General features: G+C 46.5%; 1 protein-coding gene across 5 annotated transcripts in view; it reads left to right on the plus strand.

Annotated features, from left to right (window-relative positions):
- Nucleotides 1-13,985, plus strand: part of RABGEF1 (RAB guanine nucleotide exchange factor 1) — a 52,040-nt gene extending 38,055 nt beyond the window's left edge. For all 5 annotated transcript variants that reach the window (XM_045993395.1, XM_045993394.1, XM_045993392.1 and 2 more), the window contains 5 exons: nucleotides 2,844-2,925; nucleotides 3,880-4,012; nucleotides 5,152-5,243; nucleotides 9,287-9,543; nucleotides 12,529-13,985. In XM_045993395.1, the coding sequence (XP_045849351.1) occupies nucleotides 2,844-2,925; nucleotides 3,880-4,012; nucleotides 5,152-5,243; nucleotides 9,287-9,543; nucleotides 12,529-12,927 (963 nt within the window). In that variant the 3' untranslated portion in view covers nucleotides 12,928-13,985. The remainder of the gene's footprint in view (nucleotides 1-2,843; nucleotides 2,926-3,879; nucleotides 4,013-5,151; nucleotides 5,244-9,286; nucleotides 9,544-12,528) is intronic.
- The last annotated feature ends 9,160 nt before the right edge of the window (nucleotides 13,986-23,145 follow it).

A 23,145-nucleotide genomic window follows, 5' to 3' on the forward strand; every position in this document is an offset into this window, starting at 1 on the left:
CAAGATAAATTCACAGAATTCAGTTGCAGTATGACGTGCAGGTGATAAAGGCTGAAGAGCTGAGCACAGCACTGAAAACGAGTTCCCTTTCAAGATAATAGCAACGAATGGTGTTAAATGTTGATAGCATTCTAATAAGGAAAGTTAGTTCATAGTTCATTCAAAGAATTAAGACTGAGGATTGTAAGAAAACTTGAAATTATAATGTTACATTTATTCTAGAAAAAACAAACCGTATAATCTTTTTGTGAGGGGGCGTGGGGAGCGTGAATTTGGTGGAAGAGATTTCTAAATCTGGCCAACTTTCCTAAAATGAAAGACATCACAAGTAGGTGAGATTTTGATTAAAAAATTAAAATATAGGACAGTGAAATAAACCAGGGATCCCAGAAATAAATTCGGTTTTTCAGGAGCCGGTTACGTGACAGCTGGGGAAGGGAGGGGCAGTGTGGCTTCACCACCTGCCGCTGAAAAAGATGGGGGGGGTCTGTGTCGATGACTTCCCGTGTTCCGTGCTGTGCGCCCGCACCTCCTCCAGATAAAGAGTTAAACATGAGAAAACTTAGAAGTAAATTAATAAAGTAGATTAGGATATTTATTTTAACTGTAGATACTTACTTCTGTGGAGAAATTTAGAACAGTTTTTTCCCCCCAAAGAAGGTAAAATGTATTTTTTTAAATTAACATGTAATGTAGTATTTGCCCCAGGGGTACAGGTCTGTGAATCATCAGGCTTACACACTTCACAGCACTCACCACAGCACATACCCTCCCCAGTGTCCATCACCCACCACCTCCCCCCGCACTCCCCCCAGCAACCCTCAGTTTGTTTTGTGAGATTAAGAGTCTCTCATGGTTTGTCTCCCTCCTGATCCCATCTTGTTTCATTTTTTCCCTCCCTACCCCCTGCCCTGCCGTTCAAATTCCTCATATCAGAGTAGAACAGTTTTCAAGGTGCAGCTGAACTGTTAAAGAATTATCCTTAAGGACCAGTTAAGATGGTTAGTGGCATTAACTTTTTTAAAAGCTGTGTAAAAGCTTTTAAAAGTAAAAGACAAAGTAGAAAGTAGCACTGGGAAATTGTGGTGAACATAAATAAACGCTTAACATTTCAAAATGGATGAAATTTACTTAGTACTGAGTTCTCACTAGACAAGGGATCGATTCTGATTCCACCAGATGGCTCTTACATGCATAACCAGTTAAGAAAGCAACCCGACTTGCTGCCGGCGTTGTCAGAGAACTCTGTAAGCCCTGTGAGACCCGCAGTTATTTTGAATGAGGAAATGAAGGACAACTTCTTAGAAGAGGGAAGCATGAGCGGAGCCTTCCCTGCGCAGCTCTTGGAAAACCGGAGAGCAGCAGAAGTAGTCAGGAAGAGAATGACTTTGTAGTGTTCGAGACACAGGCCGCTAAAAGCAGAGCCTCAGGACCGGTGCTCGCCCGGCAGAGTAAGCAGCCACAGGGCGGGGACGATGCTGGGCGCGGGCCAAGGCATCATCCCACCGACGGCCCTTGGTGGTGCGGAGCTCCGCTGCTGACGCAGTTGTGCCCCGGTCTGAATCCGAGATGACCGCTGGGACTGGTGTGCAGGACAGATTGGAAAATGAGGTCAGGGTTGGGGAGAGCAGCTCTACTCGAGATGAGGGGTGACGAGGGCCCAAACCAGGCAAAGATGGGTGGGACAGACATCGTAAAGGCAGAAGGGCATGGTCTGGACCCCACGGCGTACTTCGGGATTTAAGCCGGGGCGGCAGGGTCTGCATGCTCTCCCCAGAGCCTTCTCCCGAGCCCTTGCTGTGTGCTTGCCCGCCCTGCGTGGCGGCCGTCTGAGACTCAGTCCTGTGGAATCTGTCCCTGGCCATAGTCGTGCCCTTCTGCAGTGACTTCTTCATGAAAAGCTTTGGGAGAAATTTCTGGTTTGGTGCTAGAATATCATCTGAAGATTAGTTTACTTTTACATTTTTGGACCCCCAGTTTTGTGACCGGTTCGTCTTAGTGCTGGTTGCTAGGCCTTGTTGGAGACCAGTGGCTGGGCTGACCCCACCTCTGTGTCTTTGAGGACTGTGCCTCTGTCGCTCCCAGCTCCGTCCCCTGGTCTCGCCGTGGTTTTTTTTCATCTAGTTGACTGTGCTGAACTGGGCTGGCATTTTGTGTAGATCATACTCTTCGGGAGAAAATAGGGAATAAATACACATATTGTACATGTGTAATCAGTAAACCGAAAGGGAAATTATGAAGCCCAGTGGCGTAGAGGCTGTAGAGAAATAAACACACGTGTGGCTAACGGCCGGACACGCGTTTCTGAGGCTTGCATCCAGCAGCAGATGCTGAGAGCCATAAAGTTCGTGTTTATCAAACTCTTAGTGTCAGTCTTGAATATGCATCACCAAGAAATAGCCCCAGAGAACTAGTCCACATGGTTGCTTGTGCTGCCGTACATGGTAGTGAGAAAGAGAAGGAACCCGAAGGCACAGGGCAGACCGGCTTAGTAAATCACTTAACACAATGGGGTGTGAGAAGCCCCCAGAAAGGACTGAGTAGATCCGATAAATAGAAATGTACATAAATGTGTCATTATCAAGATGTGCATTGTACCCATGTAAGAAAAATATACATGTATATGAATACCATATTATGTACACACACACACACACACGGAAGTGAGAGGTCATGGGAGTTGTAAGTAATAGGGTTTCTCCTCTGCAGAGTTGGTATAATTGGTAGGTACTTTCGAGATTAGCACCAGTTAAGGAGTGGGTTCTGGAAATTTCATAAAATTGAGAGATTTGCTCATGATCTTTCTTGAGCTACCAACAGCCTCTTTGTCCCTTTGTTTTCAGGATTTAAGCATTGAGGAACAGTCAGAGTGTACTCAAGACTTTTACCAGAATGTGGCTGAAAGAATGCAGACTCGTGGAAAAGGTAATGCTCTGTTCACCCGCCGTAAAAGGATTGCTGGTAATTGTACAGAGTCTGATTGCTCTGTCTGTTGGAACTTTCTCTGTTTCTCTGATGGCCTGGCTGGTTTGCCAACTCCATCCTGTAAACAACTCCGCCGACGTGCTGGTGGCACGTCTTGTCCTGAGAGGGCCTTTGAATGCCACCATGTGTATCACTCCAAAGTGATCACAGCAGTTGGGTAGTTTATTAAACATTGTTTAATTAGCCCGTTGGGGTAAGGGTAGAGTCCATTAAAACCCCGTAGGAGGCTTCTAAATGAAATGCCCATCTTGGAATCACCATTTTGGTGAGTCATTTTTCATGATGATATATTCCTCAGATGGGTGGAGGGATGGAAAAAAATTGAGAATCACTGACTTAGCTTAGATTTGTATTTTATTTATTTTTTTTTTGGTAAATATTTTAGAGCTTAGGTTTTTAGTGCATTTTCTTGACTTTGACTTCCATTGGTGTTGGGCTTTAGTGATATACGTAGCACGTATGTCTGTCTGAGAAATAAGCCCCACTGCGCATCTCTAAGAGCTCTCCAAGGTTGTACAGTAAACCTCAGAAAAGTGGAAGCGTGGGCTGCCAACATTCTTGGTCTTGGGAATTTCAAGTGCTTCTCTAATGTAGCAGTGCGGAGGGACCCGTGCTGGGGTGTCCCCACTTGGCGCGGCGTACCATGTTTGGTCCTGCCAGAACAGTTTTCGGTTCGAGGTGGTGACTCTGTGAAGGGCAGTCCCAGAAGTTGAGGTAGATTTTTAAAGGGTATTTTTTAATGTAACATCTTACACTTCTGTTTCTGGGTATATTTAATGCATCACTAGTAAATTAGCTTTCTGCCACATAGGGAAAGGGAAAGCTGTGAAGACATCTCTTCCTTTAACCCGTCCACCCTTCCCTTGAGCTTTTATGTCCGTTTGCATATTCCAGTGCCTCCCGAAAGAGTTGAGAAGATAATGGATCAGATTGAAAAGTACATCATGACTCGTCTCTATAAATACGTGTTCTGTCCAGAGACTACCGATGACGAGAAGAAGGATCTCGCTATTCAGAAGAGGATCAGGTAGCCGGTTGTTTTTCTGTCTTGTATTTACTGCCGCCAGCAGGGGAACACACTTGGATTTCAGGCCTTGACAGCGACGAACAGCCCAGGTCCCCACTGTCCTTAGCATCTCCGCGGCTGCGGGGTGTCAGGAGGAAAAGCATCTGGTGAACTGCAGGAGGGAAGACCCGACATCACAGACGACTCCAAGAAGCTTTAGAAAGGAAGCAGATCTGATGCTTCAGATTGTTTCAGGTTCAGGTCTCCAGAATTTCCAAGGAACGGGGGGAAATGTCATTATTTTCTCATTTCCTTATACTGTCTTGTCAGGCAAGAAGCTGTGATTATCCACATGAAGGCGGTAGGTGTCATTGTTCCTCCTCCCTGTCACTCATTATTCAGCTGTTCTCATCACAGCCTGCACTCACACTGGGTTGATAACACTTCCCAAAGCGCTCCCTCTTCCCTGGGCAGCACAGGGAGCCCCAGGGCTCTGTATTGCCAGTGGCAGCGAAACCCGTAGGAAATAGGCCATCCGATGTGGGGATGGGTCCAAGACTGGTCGTGCTAGGGTGCTCCTAGAGGAGGGGGTCTTAGAATCCAAACAGGGTTCCTTGACAGCATGGCTGCTAATTGGTAGACCGTCTTGATGTGTCACCGCAGAAGCAAGGAGTCGGTATTAGGAAGGTGGCACATCGAGCCCTAAGGAACTAGGTGGGCCTTGGACTGATGTGCGGGGCGGGAGCATCCGTCAGTCGGAATCCCTGCTCTGAAGATGGGGAGAGCAGGAAACGCAGGAATCCTGATTGGGGCGACACATGCTTGGTGACCTTTATTCACTCGTTCTGCTGTGCCTCCGAAGTTGAGGGTAGAGCCTCAATGACATTAGGTGATCAACGATGGAGAGAGGGAGTGGTGGGTTCTTCTCAGATCTTCAGTCTCAGATCACGTCTGTTTTTCCTGTGATAAGAGAAGCCTCATTGGAGGGTTCTGGTCACTTCGCCTGAGCTCCTGATAGTTCGGGGCAACGTGCTGGGGCCTAGGATTGCCTCATTAGTCAGTGGTGCCCCAGTATTTTCCCTTAACTGAAGGAAATGACAAGACAAATGACTGTGGTCCATTCTTGGAATTTTTTTTTTACTGTCTCTCCCTCTTTGTAGAGCCCTGCACTGGGTCACACCTCAGATGCTTTGTGTCCCTGTTAATGAAGAAATTTCAGAAGTGTCTGATATGGTGGTGAAAGCAATCACAGGTCAGTGACACGGAGAGCTTTTTTGTCTGGATGTTTACCCCTTGAAGCTGACGTAAATCCATACAAGGCAGTAAAGTGCTTCTAAAAGGTAGACTGCCAAAAACATACTGAAATATGGTAAAAGCAGCTTGTAAATGTGCCGGTTTTATGAGTTTGGACCATTCGTTTTAGCAGGTGAACGTTTCCTCTGTGCTTTCTGTGACCAGGTCTCGTCTCGTGGGCATCGAACTAAACTGAGGTCAGATGGAGCTAGGGCAGATTTCTTGCCTTTTTTCTTTTCTTTTTTCTTTTTTTTTAGAGTGAGAGATGGAGTGTGTGACTGGGGCAGTGGGAGGGTGGAGAAGGGGCAGAAAGAGGGTGAGAATCTCAAGCAGGCTCCATGCCCAGCGCAGCCCAGTACCGGGCTTGAGACCATGACCTGAGCCGAAGTCAAAAGTCAGACGCTTAACCCACTGAGCCACCCAGGCGCCCCAGCTAGGGAAGATTTCTGAAAACCCTGTTGCATCTACATATTCAGAATAAATCTGGAGGGAGGAAGCGAATTGAGAAAGTAATCCCCATACTACAGTTACATATGAAAATGAAAATTCTCTGACTGGTTGTTAGTCAGAGACGTGCTTTGGATGACTTTCCTGGTCTGTGCAGTGTAGAAATAAAGGGCCCAGATGCGGCACCACCATCCGGGACAGGTCCAGGCACCCGATAAGGTTTCCATTTCTTGCTCATAGGAATAGCCCACGGAAGTTTAAAAAAAAAAGAACCAAAACAAATTCAGCCTGATGGAGAAGACACCCAGACACTTCTTAATTAAGAAGAGTTGGAAAGACTTCCCTATTAGAGCTGTTAGTGGAAATCCGCTGAGAGAGAAAGTTAGCTGCTGTTAGCCGTGGCTTGGGGCAAGCCATTAGGTAGGTTGGCTCTAGGAACTAGAGACTCAAGTTACGGGAAGAAATGGGGATTTGCTTAAGATACTCTCGAGGTAGGAAAGGGAGCAGGGCTCTCCCAGAAACTTAGCCCTGCTGGGCACTGGGTCATCTGCTCCTAACATGATTCTTCCACTTTCTCAGATTCTGCTTCTCTTTGTATAGCTCTGCTTTTTAACTCCCATTATTAAATGAATTACTTTCTGAGTGAACGATTTAATTCCGCTTGCTTGCAGAGTCTAACTGGCCTAGCTAAATACCGTTCTCTCTGTTACTCAGAGCTTTTCTCTAAGGCTGTGTTGTAGGTTTCATGAATTGTCTCCTTTGGGTCCAGACCCACTCCCACTCCTGCCTTTCGCTCAGGGAACATCATAAGAGATTGAAGGTGAGAAGCCCGGATGTAGGCCTCGTACTTGTGTTTTTTTCCAAAGATTCTTGCCAAGTTCAAGACCAGCTGGTTTATGTTTAAAGTACTTCATAGGAATTTACATCCGGGACTCTTTCCTGAAGTGCCATAGGGTTAGACCTTGTAAAACCAGAAACTACAAAGGCCAGACCATTGTTCGCTTAAAAATAGAACTGAAAGGACTTCAGTATTTCAACAGTTTGTTAATAGAATTTGAGGTGAAACTCATCCCAAGGCCTCTGAGTTGGAGTTTGAAGAGATGTGTCGATAATAGAAATTTGGCCACAGAATTTTAAAAGCCTCCTTACTTTTTCTCATGTTAGCCCCTGTATCTTGCCAGTCCGAGTGCATATACATTCTGCAAGGGCCACAGGCTGTATGATCACTTTTTCCTCATCTCCAGGTGTTAGCCCAAGTACAGGAACAAACACGGAGTACGGTGTCTAACACTGGTCTTCAAAACGGAGATGCCAGTTAAATTTCTCAGAATCACCCCATGCGCTGCTGATCAGCGCTGGCCGTTTTGTTGATAAATAGGCTGAATGAGGCATTTTCCATTGCATTTGACATCTGTCCTCCAGGAGCTGGAGGCCGGGGATGCTGTTAAACTTCCTGCAGGACCGGACAGTCCGCTCACACAAGAGATGATCCAGTCCAGAGTGTCGTCGGTACCAAGGTTGAGAAGTCATGACTTAGAGGGCTAGCCTGCTTTGTTTTCAGAACTCGTTAAAGCTAAAGCTGGACTTCTGCCAGATGCAGGACCACACGCAGCCTGGCTTGCGTCCTGCCCACCCTAAAACCCCGAACAGCAGACGCGCAGCCGTTATCTGAGGACTGTGAAGTGACCGCAGGCAGACTGGGGTGGGGAATCATTTAGTGGAAGAAGTTGACACGATGGGGAATTTCCTGTTCTGTCGTTTCCTCCCGGATCCCCTCGGTTAGGCTTTAGAGCAGTGCAGATCACGGAGCTCACTACACGTGGTGGGGGGCTCAGCAGCATTCCCCCCAAAAATCTTCTTTCCGTCTTGAAGGGTGCTAGGAAGGGGAAGCTTCGCTGCAGGACAGGGTGTGGGAGAAATCTCCGCACTGCACCCCCGACCCCCGCTTTCTTTTCTTCTTCCCTTCTCTTCTGGTTCACACTCTTGGCCCTCCCTCCTGGCGTCGGCAGCTACACATGCTTCCGGATAAAAAGTGATTCTTTTTTATTCACTTTAATACTTAAAGAATAAACATTAATGAGAGATTGGCTAAAAGTTTAAACTAAGAGTAAAAACCGGTAATAAAAGGTAGGAAGGTAAATAGCATAAATGAAAGTAGTGAAATTGGTTTAAAAAAGTCTTCCCCCAAGTCTCTTGTGATATGTTCTACTCAGAGAAAACAAGCTGAGATGTATTAACAATAATTACAGCCCATAATTAAAACTAAAGGAACCAAACTATAAAATAAGGAAAAATCACACAATAGACTCATGAGTTCGGGGAATGAAAGCATCAGTAGTTGTTTTTTTTTTTTTTTTTAAGATTTTATTTATTTGACAGAGATCACAAGTAGGCAGAGAGGCAGGCAGAGAGAGGGGGAAGCAGGCTCCCCGCTGAGCAGAGAGCCTGATGCGGGACTCGATCCTGGGACTCTGGGATCATGACCCGAGCCAAGGGCAGAGGCTTTAACCCACTGAGCCACCCAGGCGCCCCTGTCAGTAAGTGAAAATGCGGCCTCAGCACAGCCAGGTGGCTCTGTCCACCACAGGCTCCCCTTCTGCGGCTGGTGGTCCCGTGAGGGCTCCCTGGGAGCCGACCGCAGGGATGGAGCTGGGAGCGGAAGGAACCCTGATGCGCACCACTGTCCCCCCAAACTGGAAACCGGTTCCCGCTACGGGCAGCTACTGCTGTCAGAGGAATCCGCCGCCGTTTCTCCCCCAGCCGCAGGTGCAGGCAGAAAAGCACATCTGAGGGCGCCCAACCCCTTCCCTTGCGCCGCGTCCACGGGGCTGACTCCTGTTCCCGGCCACACAGGACGGTTTGTAAGAGCCACTTAGGGGGTTAGGGACGGTGAAGCGGGTTTTCTGAGGGAAGTGAATGGTGTGTGTGAGATGAAATGTGTATCCGCGCTCGTCCCCGTGCTGGCCGGCAGCTGCGAATGTCGTCGAGGGGCCCTGCCGGTTTCTGGCTGGCGGGGATGGGTACGTCCTGTAAACGGGGCTTGGGCATGACTGATGTCCGATGCGGCAATGCTGCGTCGTTCCCACCTTCCCGAAGAGCAGCAGCGTTCTGCATGGCTTCCCCGGGTGGCAGAGGAGCAGAAGCAGGAGAAAGACTCGGTCACCCGGTGAGCTCACCAGCAGCTTACACCGTGGTTAGGAGCATGGGTTTCAGATCCCCCCTCCGTCCCTTGCTGTCGGTATGATTTGGGCAAATCACCAGGCTTCTCTAGACCTCAGTTGCCTTCCTCCCAGCTATATCCCTTGCCCAGTGTGAGGCTGGGAAGGCAGCGGGCTTGTGGGGCACAGAAGTAACGCGCGTAGCATCCGCTTCGTGGTCGCGCGTCCTGAAGGGACGAGCTGAGCTCACGGTGTTTCGTGGTCAGTTTTCACACACGGACTTGGCTGGCGGGCGGCTTAGCGGGGCCTCCACGCACTGCTCGGTTAAAAAATGCCGATTCGGGGGCCGCATGTATGTAGTTGTCCTCACTGGAAGCCGTGTCTTCCCGCTGCGCAGATATCATCGAGATGGACTCGCAGCGCGTGCCGCGGGACAAGCTGGCCTGCGTCACCCGCTGCAGCAAGCACATCTTCAACGCCATCAAGATCACCAAGAACGAGCCAGCCTCGGCCGACGACTTCTTACCGACCCTCATCTACATCGTCTTGAAGGGCAACCCACCGCGCCTCCAGTCCAACATCCAGTACATCACCCGCTTCTGCAACCCGAGCCGGCTGATGACTGGCGAGGACGGCTACTACTTCACCAACCTGGTAAGCCTCGCGCCCCAGGGCCTTACGGTGACGGTCACGGAGGTTCTTACTTCAGGATGTAACAGGGCACTTCGGGCCTGAGACGGTTCCGTGCCGTTGCGTCGGCACAGCTGAGCGTGCTTGCTTGGTGTCGCAGAGGTCACGCGACCGCGCCACGCGGACACTGCACCTCTCCGTCCTCGGCCGGAGACGGCGCTTCTCTGCCGGCCAGCACGTGGCCACGTGGGGAGCGTCTGCTCCGCTCGGCCGTCCTGGTCCCGGTCGAAGGGCCACTCGCTCAGTTGGGTTGTTTACCAGGAATGAATCAGATCATGGATTTTGATTTATTAAAAGACCGAGGAATTATTTTTTGCTTTATTTTTGTAAGTGACCTCTTAGAATTGAATACTGAGATTTTTTAAAAGCTTGGTTTAGAGGATGTGAGATGATTTTTAAGTATCGTTAGTAGTGCTCGTTGATTCTTGGTGAGACAGTGTTCGAGAACGCGCGTCTGAGTCGTGAGGCAGAGTACTTCTCCTGACCACTGAACTCGTCTGCTGTTTACTTTAGACTCGATTTGCTAATGAATTTGCGCCTCGAACTTTAAAGGCTTTCCTTCCTGTGTTTGAAGTCGTACAGGATAATAGGGAGAGGACGCCACGTTGCTAAAGGAAGTGTTTCTAGTCAATTCTAGTAAATTGCCTAAAAAGACGATACATGAATCCTCAAGGCTTCCAGAAAGTTGTTGTGATTTATTTCTACATCCCAAATACGTACTCACCTTTGTACCTAATTTTGTGTCGTGTTTTCCTTTAAGTGGGTTCCCAAAAGTGTGTAAGCTTCCGGTCCCTCGTCACCCTCAGCCGGTGGGTTCAGCCACTGGACTTCGAGTGCTCTCCCTTGTGTCCGGGTTTTACTTGAATTCCAGTGAGTTAACATACAGGGACATGCTGGTATCAGAAGCAGAACGTAGGCAGTCGTCACTTAGAGACGGCCGGTGCTCATCAACGGTGCCCTCCTCCGTGCCCGTCTCCACCCAGCCCATCGCAGGAGTGCTTTCCGGAATGCGCTCGAGCTGCTGTGCGCAGGATCTGTCATCTTCCGGGCGCAGCGTTGCGTCGGCTGCGGCCCCAGAAGGTGAGGCGGCCGGTAGGCCGGAGCAGCGTGCCGACCGACTGCTGGCTTTGGTCCTCACTCTGCGGAACCTCGCACCGCCCGAAGAGCTCGGAGAAGGCGGAGGCGGAGACGCTGCGGGTAGGAGCACGAGCAGGCCCGGGAGGTGGAGCCCTTGTGGTCAGCAGCGGAGGCTGCCGCTTGGCCTCTTCCTGCTGCGTCCGGGGTGGCGACCTTCTCTCTCAGCCTCCTCTCGTCAGGCTCCGGGAAGTCAAACCCATGCCAGCTCCCGCCCGCGTCCCGCTCCCTCACGGCCACCGCCTGGAGAACTCGTTCTGCCGCTTCTAGGGCTTCAGTTCACCGTCCCGCCCCTTCCTCGCTGTTCCCCGCTTCCTCTCGACGGTGTCGCTCTCCGCGTTCTTCCTCCGCCGCTCCTCTCCCGGCGGCGCCGTTTGGTCCTGCCCCACGTTGGGCTTCCCCACCCACAGCCTCCCGAGCGGCGGCGGCGTCTTTTCTAGCGGCCGTTGCTCCCGCGCGCGGCGCTGGCTCCCGCGCGGACCGGAAGCGTCTGCGGTCCCTCCGCGCCCGCAGGTGCCGGCCGGGGGCGCAGTTCCGGTCCGGCGCGTCTGCGCAGTAGGTTCGCCAACCGCCTTCCGCAGAGCCGCCTTCAGAGCCTCCTTCAGAGCCCGACTCCGGCCGGGAACGGGCGCCGCAGAGGAAACTCAGAGCCGCGCCTGCCGCCGCGATCGTGCGCTATGGGTTCGAGCTCCGTGTCGGGATGGAGGTTGCTTAAAAAATAAAAATAAAAATGAACGAATAAATAATAAAAATGAAAATTTTCCTTGTAGAAGAGTCAGTATAGGAAAGGCCGACAGTCTGCTCAACGGAGCGTTCGCCCGAGGGGTTCTGGGCCAGTCCCTGCTCCCGTGGACTCGCTGCCTGCTGCCGACCTGTGGCGCTGCCGACCCGTGCGCCGAGCGGGCTGCGCGGCGGGTGCTGGTGCCTCCCGGTCTTACAGGCGCACGGATGTCAGGGCGTGGGGAGACTTGCAGGCTCACAGACTCTTGGACTGTCACTTGACAGAGGGGACAGCTCGGGTTGCCTGATTTCAAAGCTTATTCTTCTAAACACTTGATGTGGAAGGACCAAGGGCCCTTTGAGGCCCAGAGGGCCGTGAGCCACAGCCGTCCCCAAAGATCGCAGGCGCTGCCGAGCCCTGAGGGAACGCTGTGAGACTGGCTCGACCTCGTGGGGCACGTTCCCCGGCCTCCCGGCCCCTGCACGATTCCTCCGCCCTGCGGCGCAGCAGGAACTGTTCGGGTTTGTCCACGGAAGCTCTGCGGTAGCCAGTGTGGGACAGACCCTGAAGGTGCTGCTCTAGCATTTCACGCTGTACGAGACCCCCGGACCTTTGAACAACCCAAGGAAAGGAATGAATTTCTGACAGACCCAGTGAGAATTAGCAATTTGACTTTTTAAAGATTTTATTTATTTATTTGACAGAGATCACAAGCAGGCAGAGAGAGAGGAGGAAGCAGGCTCCCTGCTGAGCAGAGAGCCCAATGCGGGACTCGATCCCAGGACCCTGAGATCATGACCTGAGCCGAAGGCAGAGGCTTGAACCCACTCAGCCACCCAGGTTCCCCTGACTTTTTTTTTTTTTTTAAGGAGGAAATGTATCGTTTCAAATGGGATTATAAAGGAAACGTGATTGGCACTGAGTTGTAATTTTTGAAGCCGAAGTCCCTGCAGGGTCGTTAGACTCTTGTGTGTCCTTTTGATTCTGTTTTAAATGCACCATACTGAAAGGATTTAAAAATACGTATTTGAGAATCTGAGTCTTTCTTGGGTGACCAGAGTGAATAACGTTCTCGGGCTTTTTTGTTTCTCTAGTGCTGTGCTGTGGCTTTCATCGAGAAGTTAGATGCTCAGTCTTTGAATTTAAGTCAGGAAGATTTTGATCGATACATGTCCGGCCAGACTTCTCCCCGGAAGCAGGAATCTGAGAACTGGTCTCCTGACGCTTGCCTGGGGGTCAAGCAAATGTACAAGAACTTGGATCTTCTGTCTCAGTTGAATGAACGGCAAGAAAGGATCCTGAGTGAAGCCAAGAAACTGGAAAAAGATCTCATAGAGTGGACAGATGGAATCGCTAAAGAGGTTCAAGACATTGTTGAGAAATATCCCCTTGAAATCAAGCCCCCGAATCCGTCTTTAGCAGCTATTGACTCTGAAAATGTTGAAAATGATAAACTTCCTCCACCACTGCAACCTCAGGTGTATGCAGGATGAGCAGAACGCACGGGACGGCACTGATTGGAGCCTACACTAGTTAGTCCTTACTACAGCCCTGGTTGGGGTCTAGACTGTAACTTAATCGCTTCTTTGTGTCAGAGCATTTTTAAAGGTACAGTGTGTGGGGGTTGTTTTGTTTGTTTTGTTTTGTTTTTCCTGGCGGGGAAGCTTAGTAAGTAATAAAATACTATTTATTTGAGTTATGGAAATAGATTCATTTAAGGTTTATGTGGAAGTTTTGTCTAAATCTGTTTTTTCTCCATGATTTTCCTAAGTGCTTCCTCTGTGGCATTCACTGTGGTTTGGATTTGGGTAAATAATGGCCTTTAAAGGATAAAACAAATGAATGCTACAAAATGTATGTTGAAGGGAATTCAATGGTACCACTGTTCTACAGTTTGAAATATTTTATAATTGTAAAGATAGAAGATATATTGATAAGTAAATATGTAAAATTGTAAATATGTAAAAACAAAAAAAGGAATGGTGTCTGCTGTGCATGGCATTTCATGTGTTAATTTGTTTAGTTCAAAATGAAGTATATTGACTGTTTGCCTTTAACTCCGTTCTGTTCGGTTTGCCCCACCTCAGCGAACCCAGAAGTGCTGAGACAGACTCCCTTGAAGTCTCGGCTCCATCTTCAACAGTACGTCAGCCCCGACCTGGCCTCCATACGGTCAGAGACTGTGACGCCACTGAGGTTCAGAGTAGTTTTTAGGTCCCGTGAAGTTGCTGTTCAGGGTCATTGAAGAGTTTGAACCGTGCTTCCTGCATCTTTTTCCTGCACTCATTCAGGAAGTACTTACCGAGTTCTTCTGAAGGTGCTGGTCCTGGGTCTGGGCCAGACGACTGGAGTGGACAGGACGGCCCTGGGGAGAGCGATGGGGGACCCCTCCAAGCTCTGACGTGCACAGCTGCCTTTCTGCCTCAGTGGCGGACATTCGACTTGACGGACAGCCCAGACACACGTCCTGTAAAGCTCTTCCAGGGCTTCTCCACCTCAGTGCTACTGACATTTGGGACCGGAGGATTTTTTGTTACGGGGGCTTCCCTGTGCATTGTGGGTGTTTAGCAATATTCCTGGCTTCTGACCCACTAGACACTAGTGGGTCCCCCCACAGTGATGCAGAGTTTTGTCCAGACATTGCCAGATGTTTCCAGGTCGGAGTGGGGTGGCAAAATCGCCCCCAGCTAGGAGCTGGATCTGTCCCTAAGTCAGGAAGTTCTCCTGCTGGTGGGGAATACAATGTAACCAAAGAAGATCGCATTAAATGCACAGAACAGTGAACTGATAGTCATGGAGGCTTTTCAGCCACTGGCACTGTGGAACCTTTTCTAACCCTAACGGAACCCTTCGTCACCCAAGTATGCCATGTGTGGTCCTCGCCCCAGCCAGTGATTTCTACAGATGACCAGTGGACCTGTGAAACTGTGCGGCCTGCCCAGGGCCCCATTCTGAAACGAGGTCACATCACAAGCAGTTAAGGTCTCTTTGCTTTCCCAGTATCTTCCTAGTAGTGTACCACGGATTGTAGTGCAATAGTTTTGGAATAAAAATACAACTTTTTATCACGTAAGGCTCATCAGGTTGACACACTTGTCATAACACACTGAAGACGAGAAGCAGTGACCCGAGTCACTTGTCACTGCGCTCACATGGAGTGCAGTGAGTTACTGTGATGGGCCAGTGAGGATCTGCGCTTCGAAACCCGGGCCCCACTGACGTCTGTAGAAGGCGCAGCCCTTTCCCGTTGTTCTTTTCTATGTACTTTCTAGGTGCTAATCCAGGTATACAGACTCTTAATTCTCCTGGGAATACGGTTCTTTCAGTTATTGTACACTCTGTTTGTTAAATAAAATGTGCACATCGGCCTCCCACAAAAGCTGTCTTCTTTTGATTTCTCACTATTGCTCAGGTAAGCTGTTGCACTGATTTCTTTGTATGTCTCCCGTCAGTTGGATTCTGTAGGTGTGAGCTCGTGCCTCTGGGAAGCTTCTGTTCCTCTTGGGTCCGCTTCAACACTACGGCCGTAGTCCTCTGTCTCCTCAGCAAGAATGCGTTGCTGTTTTACGTACATAAACGTAACCGGAATAACCCTTTGAACAGAAGTCCATATTAATAAGGTTTCATGATCCATCCGTCTTCCAAACAGATTGATTTTTAGCTCTTTGTCTTAGGAAAATGACATTACTGATATTCTCACGTTACAAAGTGTTCCTGTTGAAGCCACGTTACCTGTTCCAGAAAGGAAACATCGCAGACATCCGTGTGAAAATTAAGAACAAGAGAAGGAAGTTTGCTGTCTCTGCTATTTGCATTGTTCTCGGAGTTTTACCCCAGCTACTCAGTCTTCAAACAGAAGGAAACAGGGACTTAATCTTTTTTATTTTTATTTTTTAGAAGATTTTGTTTGAGAGAGAGGAGTGGAGGGAGAGGGAGAAGCAGACTCCCCGCTGAGCAGGGAGCCCACGGGCAGGGTTCAATCCCAGGACCCTGGGGTCAGGACCTGAGCCGGAGGCAGACACTTGCGGCAAGGAGTCCCCCAGGCAAAGGGAGCTGAATGTAATCACGGAAATGTCCTAGCCGGCGGCTGAGGACGGGAACTCGAACTGGGAGGTGCGGTGCTGCTTTTGACTTTGGGCCGCCACTTAGATCTCAGCTCTCCGGCCTTGGGCAAGTCTCTCATGTGTCACATCCCTAGTCTGTGACTTGGGATCATGGTCGTGTCTGCTTCAAAGGCTCATGAGGGTGAAATGACCTGCAACAGTGACCAGCAGTGCTAAGTGCTCAAGTTATAGGTGATTTTTCTGTGCAGAAAACCCAAGAGAACTGATTTTGAAACATTAAATTTAACTAAAACAGTAAGACAGAAAATGCTAGGAAAAGCCATCAAAAGTAACTGCACAAAATGACACTTCTGTGTCTTGTTACTAGCCAGTTAGCAAATATAATGGGAAAATTTTACTCACAATGGCAACATAAATCAAGTATTAAGAGCTTTTAAGATGTATATGGAAGGGGCGCCTGGGTGGCTCAGTGGTTTAGGCCGCTGCCTTCGGCTCGGGTCGTGATCTCAGGGTCCTGGGATCGAGTCCCGCATCGGGTTCTCTGCTCGGCAGGGAGCCTGCTTCCCTCTCACTCTCTCTGCCTGCCTCTCTGCCTACTTATGATCTCTCTCTGTCAAATAAATAAATAAAATCTTTAAAAAAAAAAAAGCTGTATATGGAAAAAAATATAAAGTTGAGAAAAAAAAATAGACCTACACAGAGCCTATGCTCAAGTTCCCGCACTTGGGCTATACAGTTCTATCTCTGCCATCTTGGAAATTCTTTAAGATTTTTTTATTTTTATTTTTTTGTATTTCTTAGAGAGCATGAGCAGGGGGAGAGGCAGAGGAAGAGGGAGAAAAAGATACCTCGCTAAGCGGGAAGCCTGATGCAAGCCTCGATCCCAGGAACCTGGGATCATGACCTGAGCGGAAGGCAGCCGCTTAACCGACTGAGCCCCCCAGGCGCCCCTGTCATTGAATTTCTGTTTTTCAGTGAAGTTCGATGGGACAATGGATCATGCACAGTGAGGCTTAGATTAGCTCATTCACAGTCTCGCTTCTGACTACCCTCCAAGAATGAGCTCTTGGTCTTACGCCTTCCAGCCTCTGACCACTCTAGCCACGGCCTGGGCACTTAGGAATGGTCCGTGCTGGGTGTGCTCACTTGGGGCGCTGGACCAGGATGTGATACGCAACGGGTGGTCTGTCTGAGAGCTGCATCTTGGCCAGTTCAGGCCTGGGGAGGAGCTTCATTCACCCTTTGTCCAGCATGCTCCATGGAGAAAAGGCTGAATCCAGGTAAGTTAAAAACTAATAAGGAAAATAAGTCTTTTTGGTCTGAAAGCAAGAAAGTGAGAAATGACTTTAAGGCTAATGGGCATAGGAGTCAGCTTGAAGGGTTCTCACTGGCCGATTTGGGGGCAGTTGGAATAAAAACTATGAAGGGTAATTATGAAAAACATCGAATAAATTTTTAAAACCTCCACACATTACAGGTTACCAGTATGCCAACACATTTGGAGGAAGAACTATCACTGGAACCCAGATGATGGAGGGAAAGCCTTCCTCACAGTAAAATGATAGCTAGTAACTGTAGGGGCTGGAAATGCAATTTTAAATCTCAGTCTTTTAGCCCAGGACCAGATGGCTTCACTGCTGAATTCTACCATTTAAGGAACTAAGTCATTCCTGTTCAAGCTCTTCTAAAACATCAAAGAGGGAATACTTTTTTTTTAAGATTTTTTTTTTTTATTTGACAGAGATCACAAGTAGGCTGAGAGAGAGAGAGAGGAGGAAGCAGGCTCCCCACTGAGCTGAGAGCCCGACATGGGGCTCTATCCCAGGACCCTGGGATCATGACGTGAGCCAAAGGCAAAGGCTTTAACCCACTGAGCCACCCAGGCGCCCCCAAGAGGGAACACTTCTTAAGAGACCAGCATTACCTTGAAACCAAAGTGAGTTAAGGACACTATGAGAAGTCTACAGACCAATTTCCCTGGTGACTACAGATGCAAAAATTCTCAACAAAATATTAGCAAACTAAGTTCAACAACGCATTAAAAGGATTATACACCATGACCAAGTAGGACTGACTCCTGGAATATGCAAAAATGGTTCAACATACAAAACCAGTCGATGCAATACATACATAGTCATCTCAACTGAAGCAGAAAAAGCCTTTAACAAAATTTAATATACCCTTGGAGAAAAAAACAATAAACTAAGAATAGAAGGAAACCACAGCATAATAAAAGGTTTATATAAAAACCCAAAGCTATACTCAATGGTGAAAGACTGAAAGCTCTTCCGTTAAGACCAGGAGCAAGACAAGGATGGCTGCTGACATCACTTCTAGGCAAGATGACATGCATGTTGGAATTATCTAATGAGGAACTTTAAGACGCCGTCCTAAGAACGCATTGAGGAGCAAAGATGAGCATGCCTGAAAAAACTGAAAAAGTAGAAAGTCCCAGCAAAACAAAGAAATAGGAAAGAACCAAAAAAAAAAAAAAAAAGTGTTAGAACTGAAAACTACAATCACTGAACTTTGAAAAGAAAAGACTATCACTGATGGCTTTCATATTAGGATGGAAATATCAGGAATGGACCTGTGCACTGAAGACAGATGAACAGAAATTATTCAATCTGACAATAATAGACTGAAAATAGGCTGAAATTTAAAAAGTGAATGTAGCCTCAGGGACCTCTGGGACAATAATGAAATACCTAGCATTCTGGTCATTAGAGGCCTAGAAGGAGGGAAGAAAAAAGGTATGGGTAAAAAATTGTTAAAATAAATAGTGGCTTTACCAAATTTGGCCAAAGGTATAGAAACCTATAAATTCACAAAGCTGAGTGAACTCCAATAAAAAGTGAATTTTGTCCAAAGTGAACTTCGGATAAACCCAAAGAAACCCATGCAAATTCACATTTTACAAACTTCTCAAAATTAAAACGAAATCTTCCAAGTTGTTAACAAATATACATTACCTATGATAGAGCAATTATCTGAGTGACATTGGATTTGTCATCAGAAACCATGGAGGCCAGAAGGAGATGCTGACAAGGATGTGGGGAAGGTGGATCACTTGCACAGTCTGATGGAAATCTAGCACAGACGCTCTGGAAAATGTTTCGGCAACTTCTCATAAGACTAAACGTCATGATCGCACAACTCACCAATGCATCATTGGGCATTTATCCCAGAGAAATGGAAACTTGTGTTCACACAGAAACGTGTACGCAAATGCTCCTGGCACTTTTATTCATGATGGCCCCAAACTGGACACCAAATATCCTTCAACAGGTGAATGGTTACACAAACTGGTCCGTTCATACACTAGAATACTACTACTCAACAATAAGGAATTAACTGCATATAAGGCTACTTGGGCGGATGTCAAGGGATGTATATGGAGTGAAAAATCCATCTGAGAAGATTACATACGGTACGATTCCATTTATTTTTATTCCGTTAAAATCTTTAACATGTAACATACCAAAATTAAATAATATTCTTAACATGATAAGTACAGAGCTAAAGAACAGATGGCTGGATTGCGGGGGCTCAGGATGGGATGGGGAGGGAGCTGAATGCTGCTTGAAGAAGGCAGCAGGATGGATCCCTTTGGTGTGAAATTGTTCTGTGTTTTGATTATGGTGGTGATTACACCAATTTGCACGTGATAAAATTGCATAGAACAAAACCGCAAATAATATTATGTACAACTGGCAAAATCTGTATAAAATCAGTGTATTGTTTCAGTGTCAGTTTCCTGCTGGTGTTATTGTACCATAGTTTTGCAAGATGTTACCCTTGGGAGAACCTAGTTTGCAGAGTTCACAGGATCTCCAGTATTTCCTACTCCTGTGTGTGAATTCACAATTATCCTGACATAAGAAGTCTGATTTTTAGAATCTATTAGGTCATGTGGAAACAACCTATATGCCCATCCAGTGATGGGTAGATAAAAACGGTATATGCATACAATCGAATACTCTTTGGCCATAAAAATAGAATGAAATGGGGCGCCTGGGTGGCTCAGTGGTTTAAGCCTCTGCCTTCGGCTCAGGTCATGATCTCAGGGTCCTGGGATGGAGCCCCGCATCGGGCTCTCTGCTCAGTGGGGAGTCTGTTTCTCCCTCTCTCTCTGCCTGCCTCTCTGCCTAGTTGTGATTTCTCTCTGTTAAATAAATAAAATATTTTTAAAAAAAGAGTACCTAAATGGTAAATTTTGTTATGTCTATTTTACCACATTATAAAAATTTTAAATAAAAATAAAAAACAAGTAGAAGGAAATACACTTGATAAAAGGGAAAATGAATCCAAGAAAAAAACAAAACATGGAATCAGAAGAGAGAAATGGTCGTGTGCATACAGCGTGTACGCACAAGGGTACAAAACGGACCTGCGATGGACCACTGCTAACAAAAAGGAAGAACTCAGTGCACGCAACAACCAGAGTGAAAAAAAAATCCAGCTTCGAAGAGTTACATACTGTATGATTCCATTTTCATAACATTGCTAAAATGATAAAATTACAGACAAGGACAAAAGATCAGTGGTCGCTAGGGGTTAGGGACAGGAGGGGACGATAGCACGAGGGAGTTGCTTTGTGATGGCAGTTCTTGGTTTCGTGCTGTATCTTGGTGTTGTTGGTGATGCTTACACAAATCTGGATGTGCTAAACTGCGCAGAGCTACACACGTGTGCAGACACCAATCAGTGCATGTAAAAATGGTGAAATGGGAATAAGGTTTGTAAATTTTACCGATATGGATTTTCTGGTATGATACTGTATTGTAGTTGTGTACGGTATCACCACTGGAGGTAAGTATGTACAGGAGGTCTCTACTATTTTACCTACTTCTACCAACTATGAGTCTTTCAAAACTAGAAGTTTAATCATGTTGGCTATCCTTATTTCTGTATGTAGATATGGAAGGAAATGAAATCACAGTATCTCAAAGAGGATCTGTGCCTCGTGTTCATTGCAGCATTATTCACAACAGCCAAAGCTTGGAAACAACCTATGTGTCTATTCATAGAGAATGAATAAAGAAATGTTATAAATATATAAAATTCAGTCATAGAAAAGAAGGAAATCCTGCCATTTGCAACAACATGGATGGACCTCGAGAGCATTAATGCTAAGCAAAATAAACCAGAAAAGACAAATACTGTATGATTTCACTCGTAGAATCCATATGTGGAATCTAAAAAGGCTGAACTTGGGTTGCCTGGGGGGTTCAGTTGGTTGGGTGTCCAAATCTTGATCTCAGCTTGGGGCATGATCTCAGAGTCCTGGGATATATCCCAAGTTGGGCTCTGCACTTGGTGGGGGCAGCAAGGGGAGGGTCTGCTTGGGGATTCTCTCTCTCCCTCTGCTCCTCCCCTTGCTCTCTCTCTCTCTCAAATAAATACGTCTCAAAAAAAAAAAAAAAGATATGTAATGAAGTGAGAATCATTCATTTTCCTCTGGATCACTCAGCACGGAATATGGTAATCATATAGTAAGTAAACACACTCAGGGTCTTCATCTCTGATCAGTATGAATAATGGAGTTCTGGGGCACTCGGTGGCTCAGTTGGTTAAGCAGCCACTCTTGATCTCCGCTCAGGTCATGATCTCAGGCTCATGAGATCCCGTCCTGGGTCAAGCTCTCCCATTCAGTGGGGAGTCGACTTGAAATTCTTTCCCTCTGCACCCCCAAGTTTCTCTCAAACTCTCTCTCTCAAATAAATAAATCATTTAAAAGCAAAAAAAAAAAAAAAAAAAAAAAAAAAGAACTCATGGAAATAGTAAAATTGTGGTTGTCAACAGATGAGGGGTGGGAACTGGGGAGGCCAACATGTACAAACCTCCAGTTACAAGATGAGAAGTTCTGAGGATCTAAAGAACAGCATGGTGACCGCGGTTAACAATACTGCGTTACATACTTGACAACTGCTAAGAAATTAGATTGTAAATGTTCTCACCAAAAAAATTAAATTGAAAAGGTAGTTGTGTGAGGTGATGGATGTGTGAGCTAACCACTTTGTGCTAATCATTTTACAACATTAGTATGTGTTAAATCATGCTGTATACCTTAAACTTATACAATGTTACATGTCAGTTCTATCACAATGAAGTTGGGGGAAAAAAAGAAAAAGACAAATTACCAATACAAATACGAAAAAAAATTTACATACTTCTTCAAATAAGAAAATTAAGAGCATTTTAACCATTTTAAAAATGCACAAACTGCTGGGGCTAATAGTACATTATATGTTAATTAAAAAAAAACTACAAGCCGATCGCAAAAAAGAAAAAAAAAATGCACAAAGTTGGGTGTCTGTCTGGGTGGTTCAGTCTGACTCTGGATTTTGGCTCCAGTCATGATCTCAGGGTTATGGGATTAAGCCTTGAGTCAGTCTCCATGCTGGGTGTGAGCCTGACGTAAGATTCTCTCTTCCTTCCCCTCTGTCCCTCCCCACCCCGGCTCTCTCTGTCAAACAAACAAACAAACAAAAAACATATAAAAACAAAAATGCGCAAAGGACAGGAACAAACAATTGACCATTTTTATACTTACAAATGGACAGCAACAGATGAAAAATTTCAACCTCATTAGTAATCAGAAAAATGTAAAATAATTTAACAACATAATTTTTCTCTTGTCAAATTGGCAAAAGCAACATTTTATGAAGCATGTTATGACTATGAATGTACAGAGAAACGTGCCTCATTGATGGAAGTGCAGATTATAAGATTTTCAGATAACAAATCGGCACTATATATATATATATATATATATATAAACCTTTTTACTTTTTGGCAGTAATCCCATTTCTGGAAGACTATGATAAGAAAATAATTTTTGAAAAACAATAAAAATTATATAAAAATATTGACTACAGAAGTTAAAAATTTTTAGTGTTTTAATTGTGTAGAGGGGGGATGTTTAAATTAAATAGTAATTATGTAGAATTATCCTACCATGATGTTAAGCATATTCCAAATTTGTTTTACAATTCCATGCAATGCTAGGAAAAAAGAAATAGGAATACAGGAATAGAGGAATACAGCAAAAAACACAGCAAAAAAAAAAAAAAGAATACAGCAAAATCTTATCAGTAGTTGCCATTGTGTTGGTCATTACAGATGGTTTTAATTTCCTTTTTAATATTCTCTAAATTTCCCCAACTTTACACAATGCCATGGTTGTTTTATGAAAATGAAGGAAATTACTCCCAGAGTGTAAGAACCACAGCTATCCAAACCACCACACAACACAGAATTGTCATAGAGCATATTAGCTCTTAAAGGGACACGTTTGTTTTAAAAGGGACACAGCTGGTCCCTAAACAGAATGCCACCTCTAGGGGTAGCGTCCCTCTCCTGGAAGGTCTGAAGCCCACCTCTTCCTAGGAGAATAATGAGCTGTGGCAGGGGTAGGCGTCTGGATCACATTCCCGCTACAGCAGTGCACGCCTGCGAACAGCCGGAAGAAAACTGCTCCCTCCCTTAGGAAAAAGTCAGCGAAGCTGGAAGAAATCTCGTTTCTCGGACTTGGGTGGCAGCTGGAAGAGTGGTGAGATCCTTAAACACGGAGGCACCTCACCTAAGCGCAGAGCCCGTCGTCTGAATTGACTTGAACTTCTGGCGGACACGTGGGGTAGGGCA

Source organism: Meles meles, chromosome 21 (assembly GCF_922984935.1).
Source record: "Meles meles chromosome 21, mMelMel3.1 paternal haplotype, whole genome shotgun sequence".
In the NCBI taxonomy this organism is placed as follows: Eukaryota; Metazoa; Chordata; class Mammalia; order Carnivora; family Mustelidae; genus Meles; species Meles meles.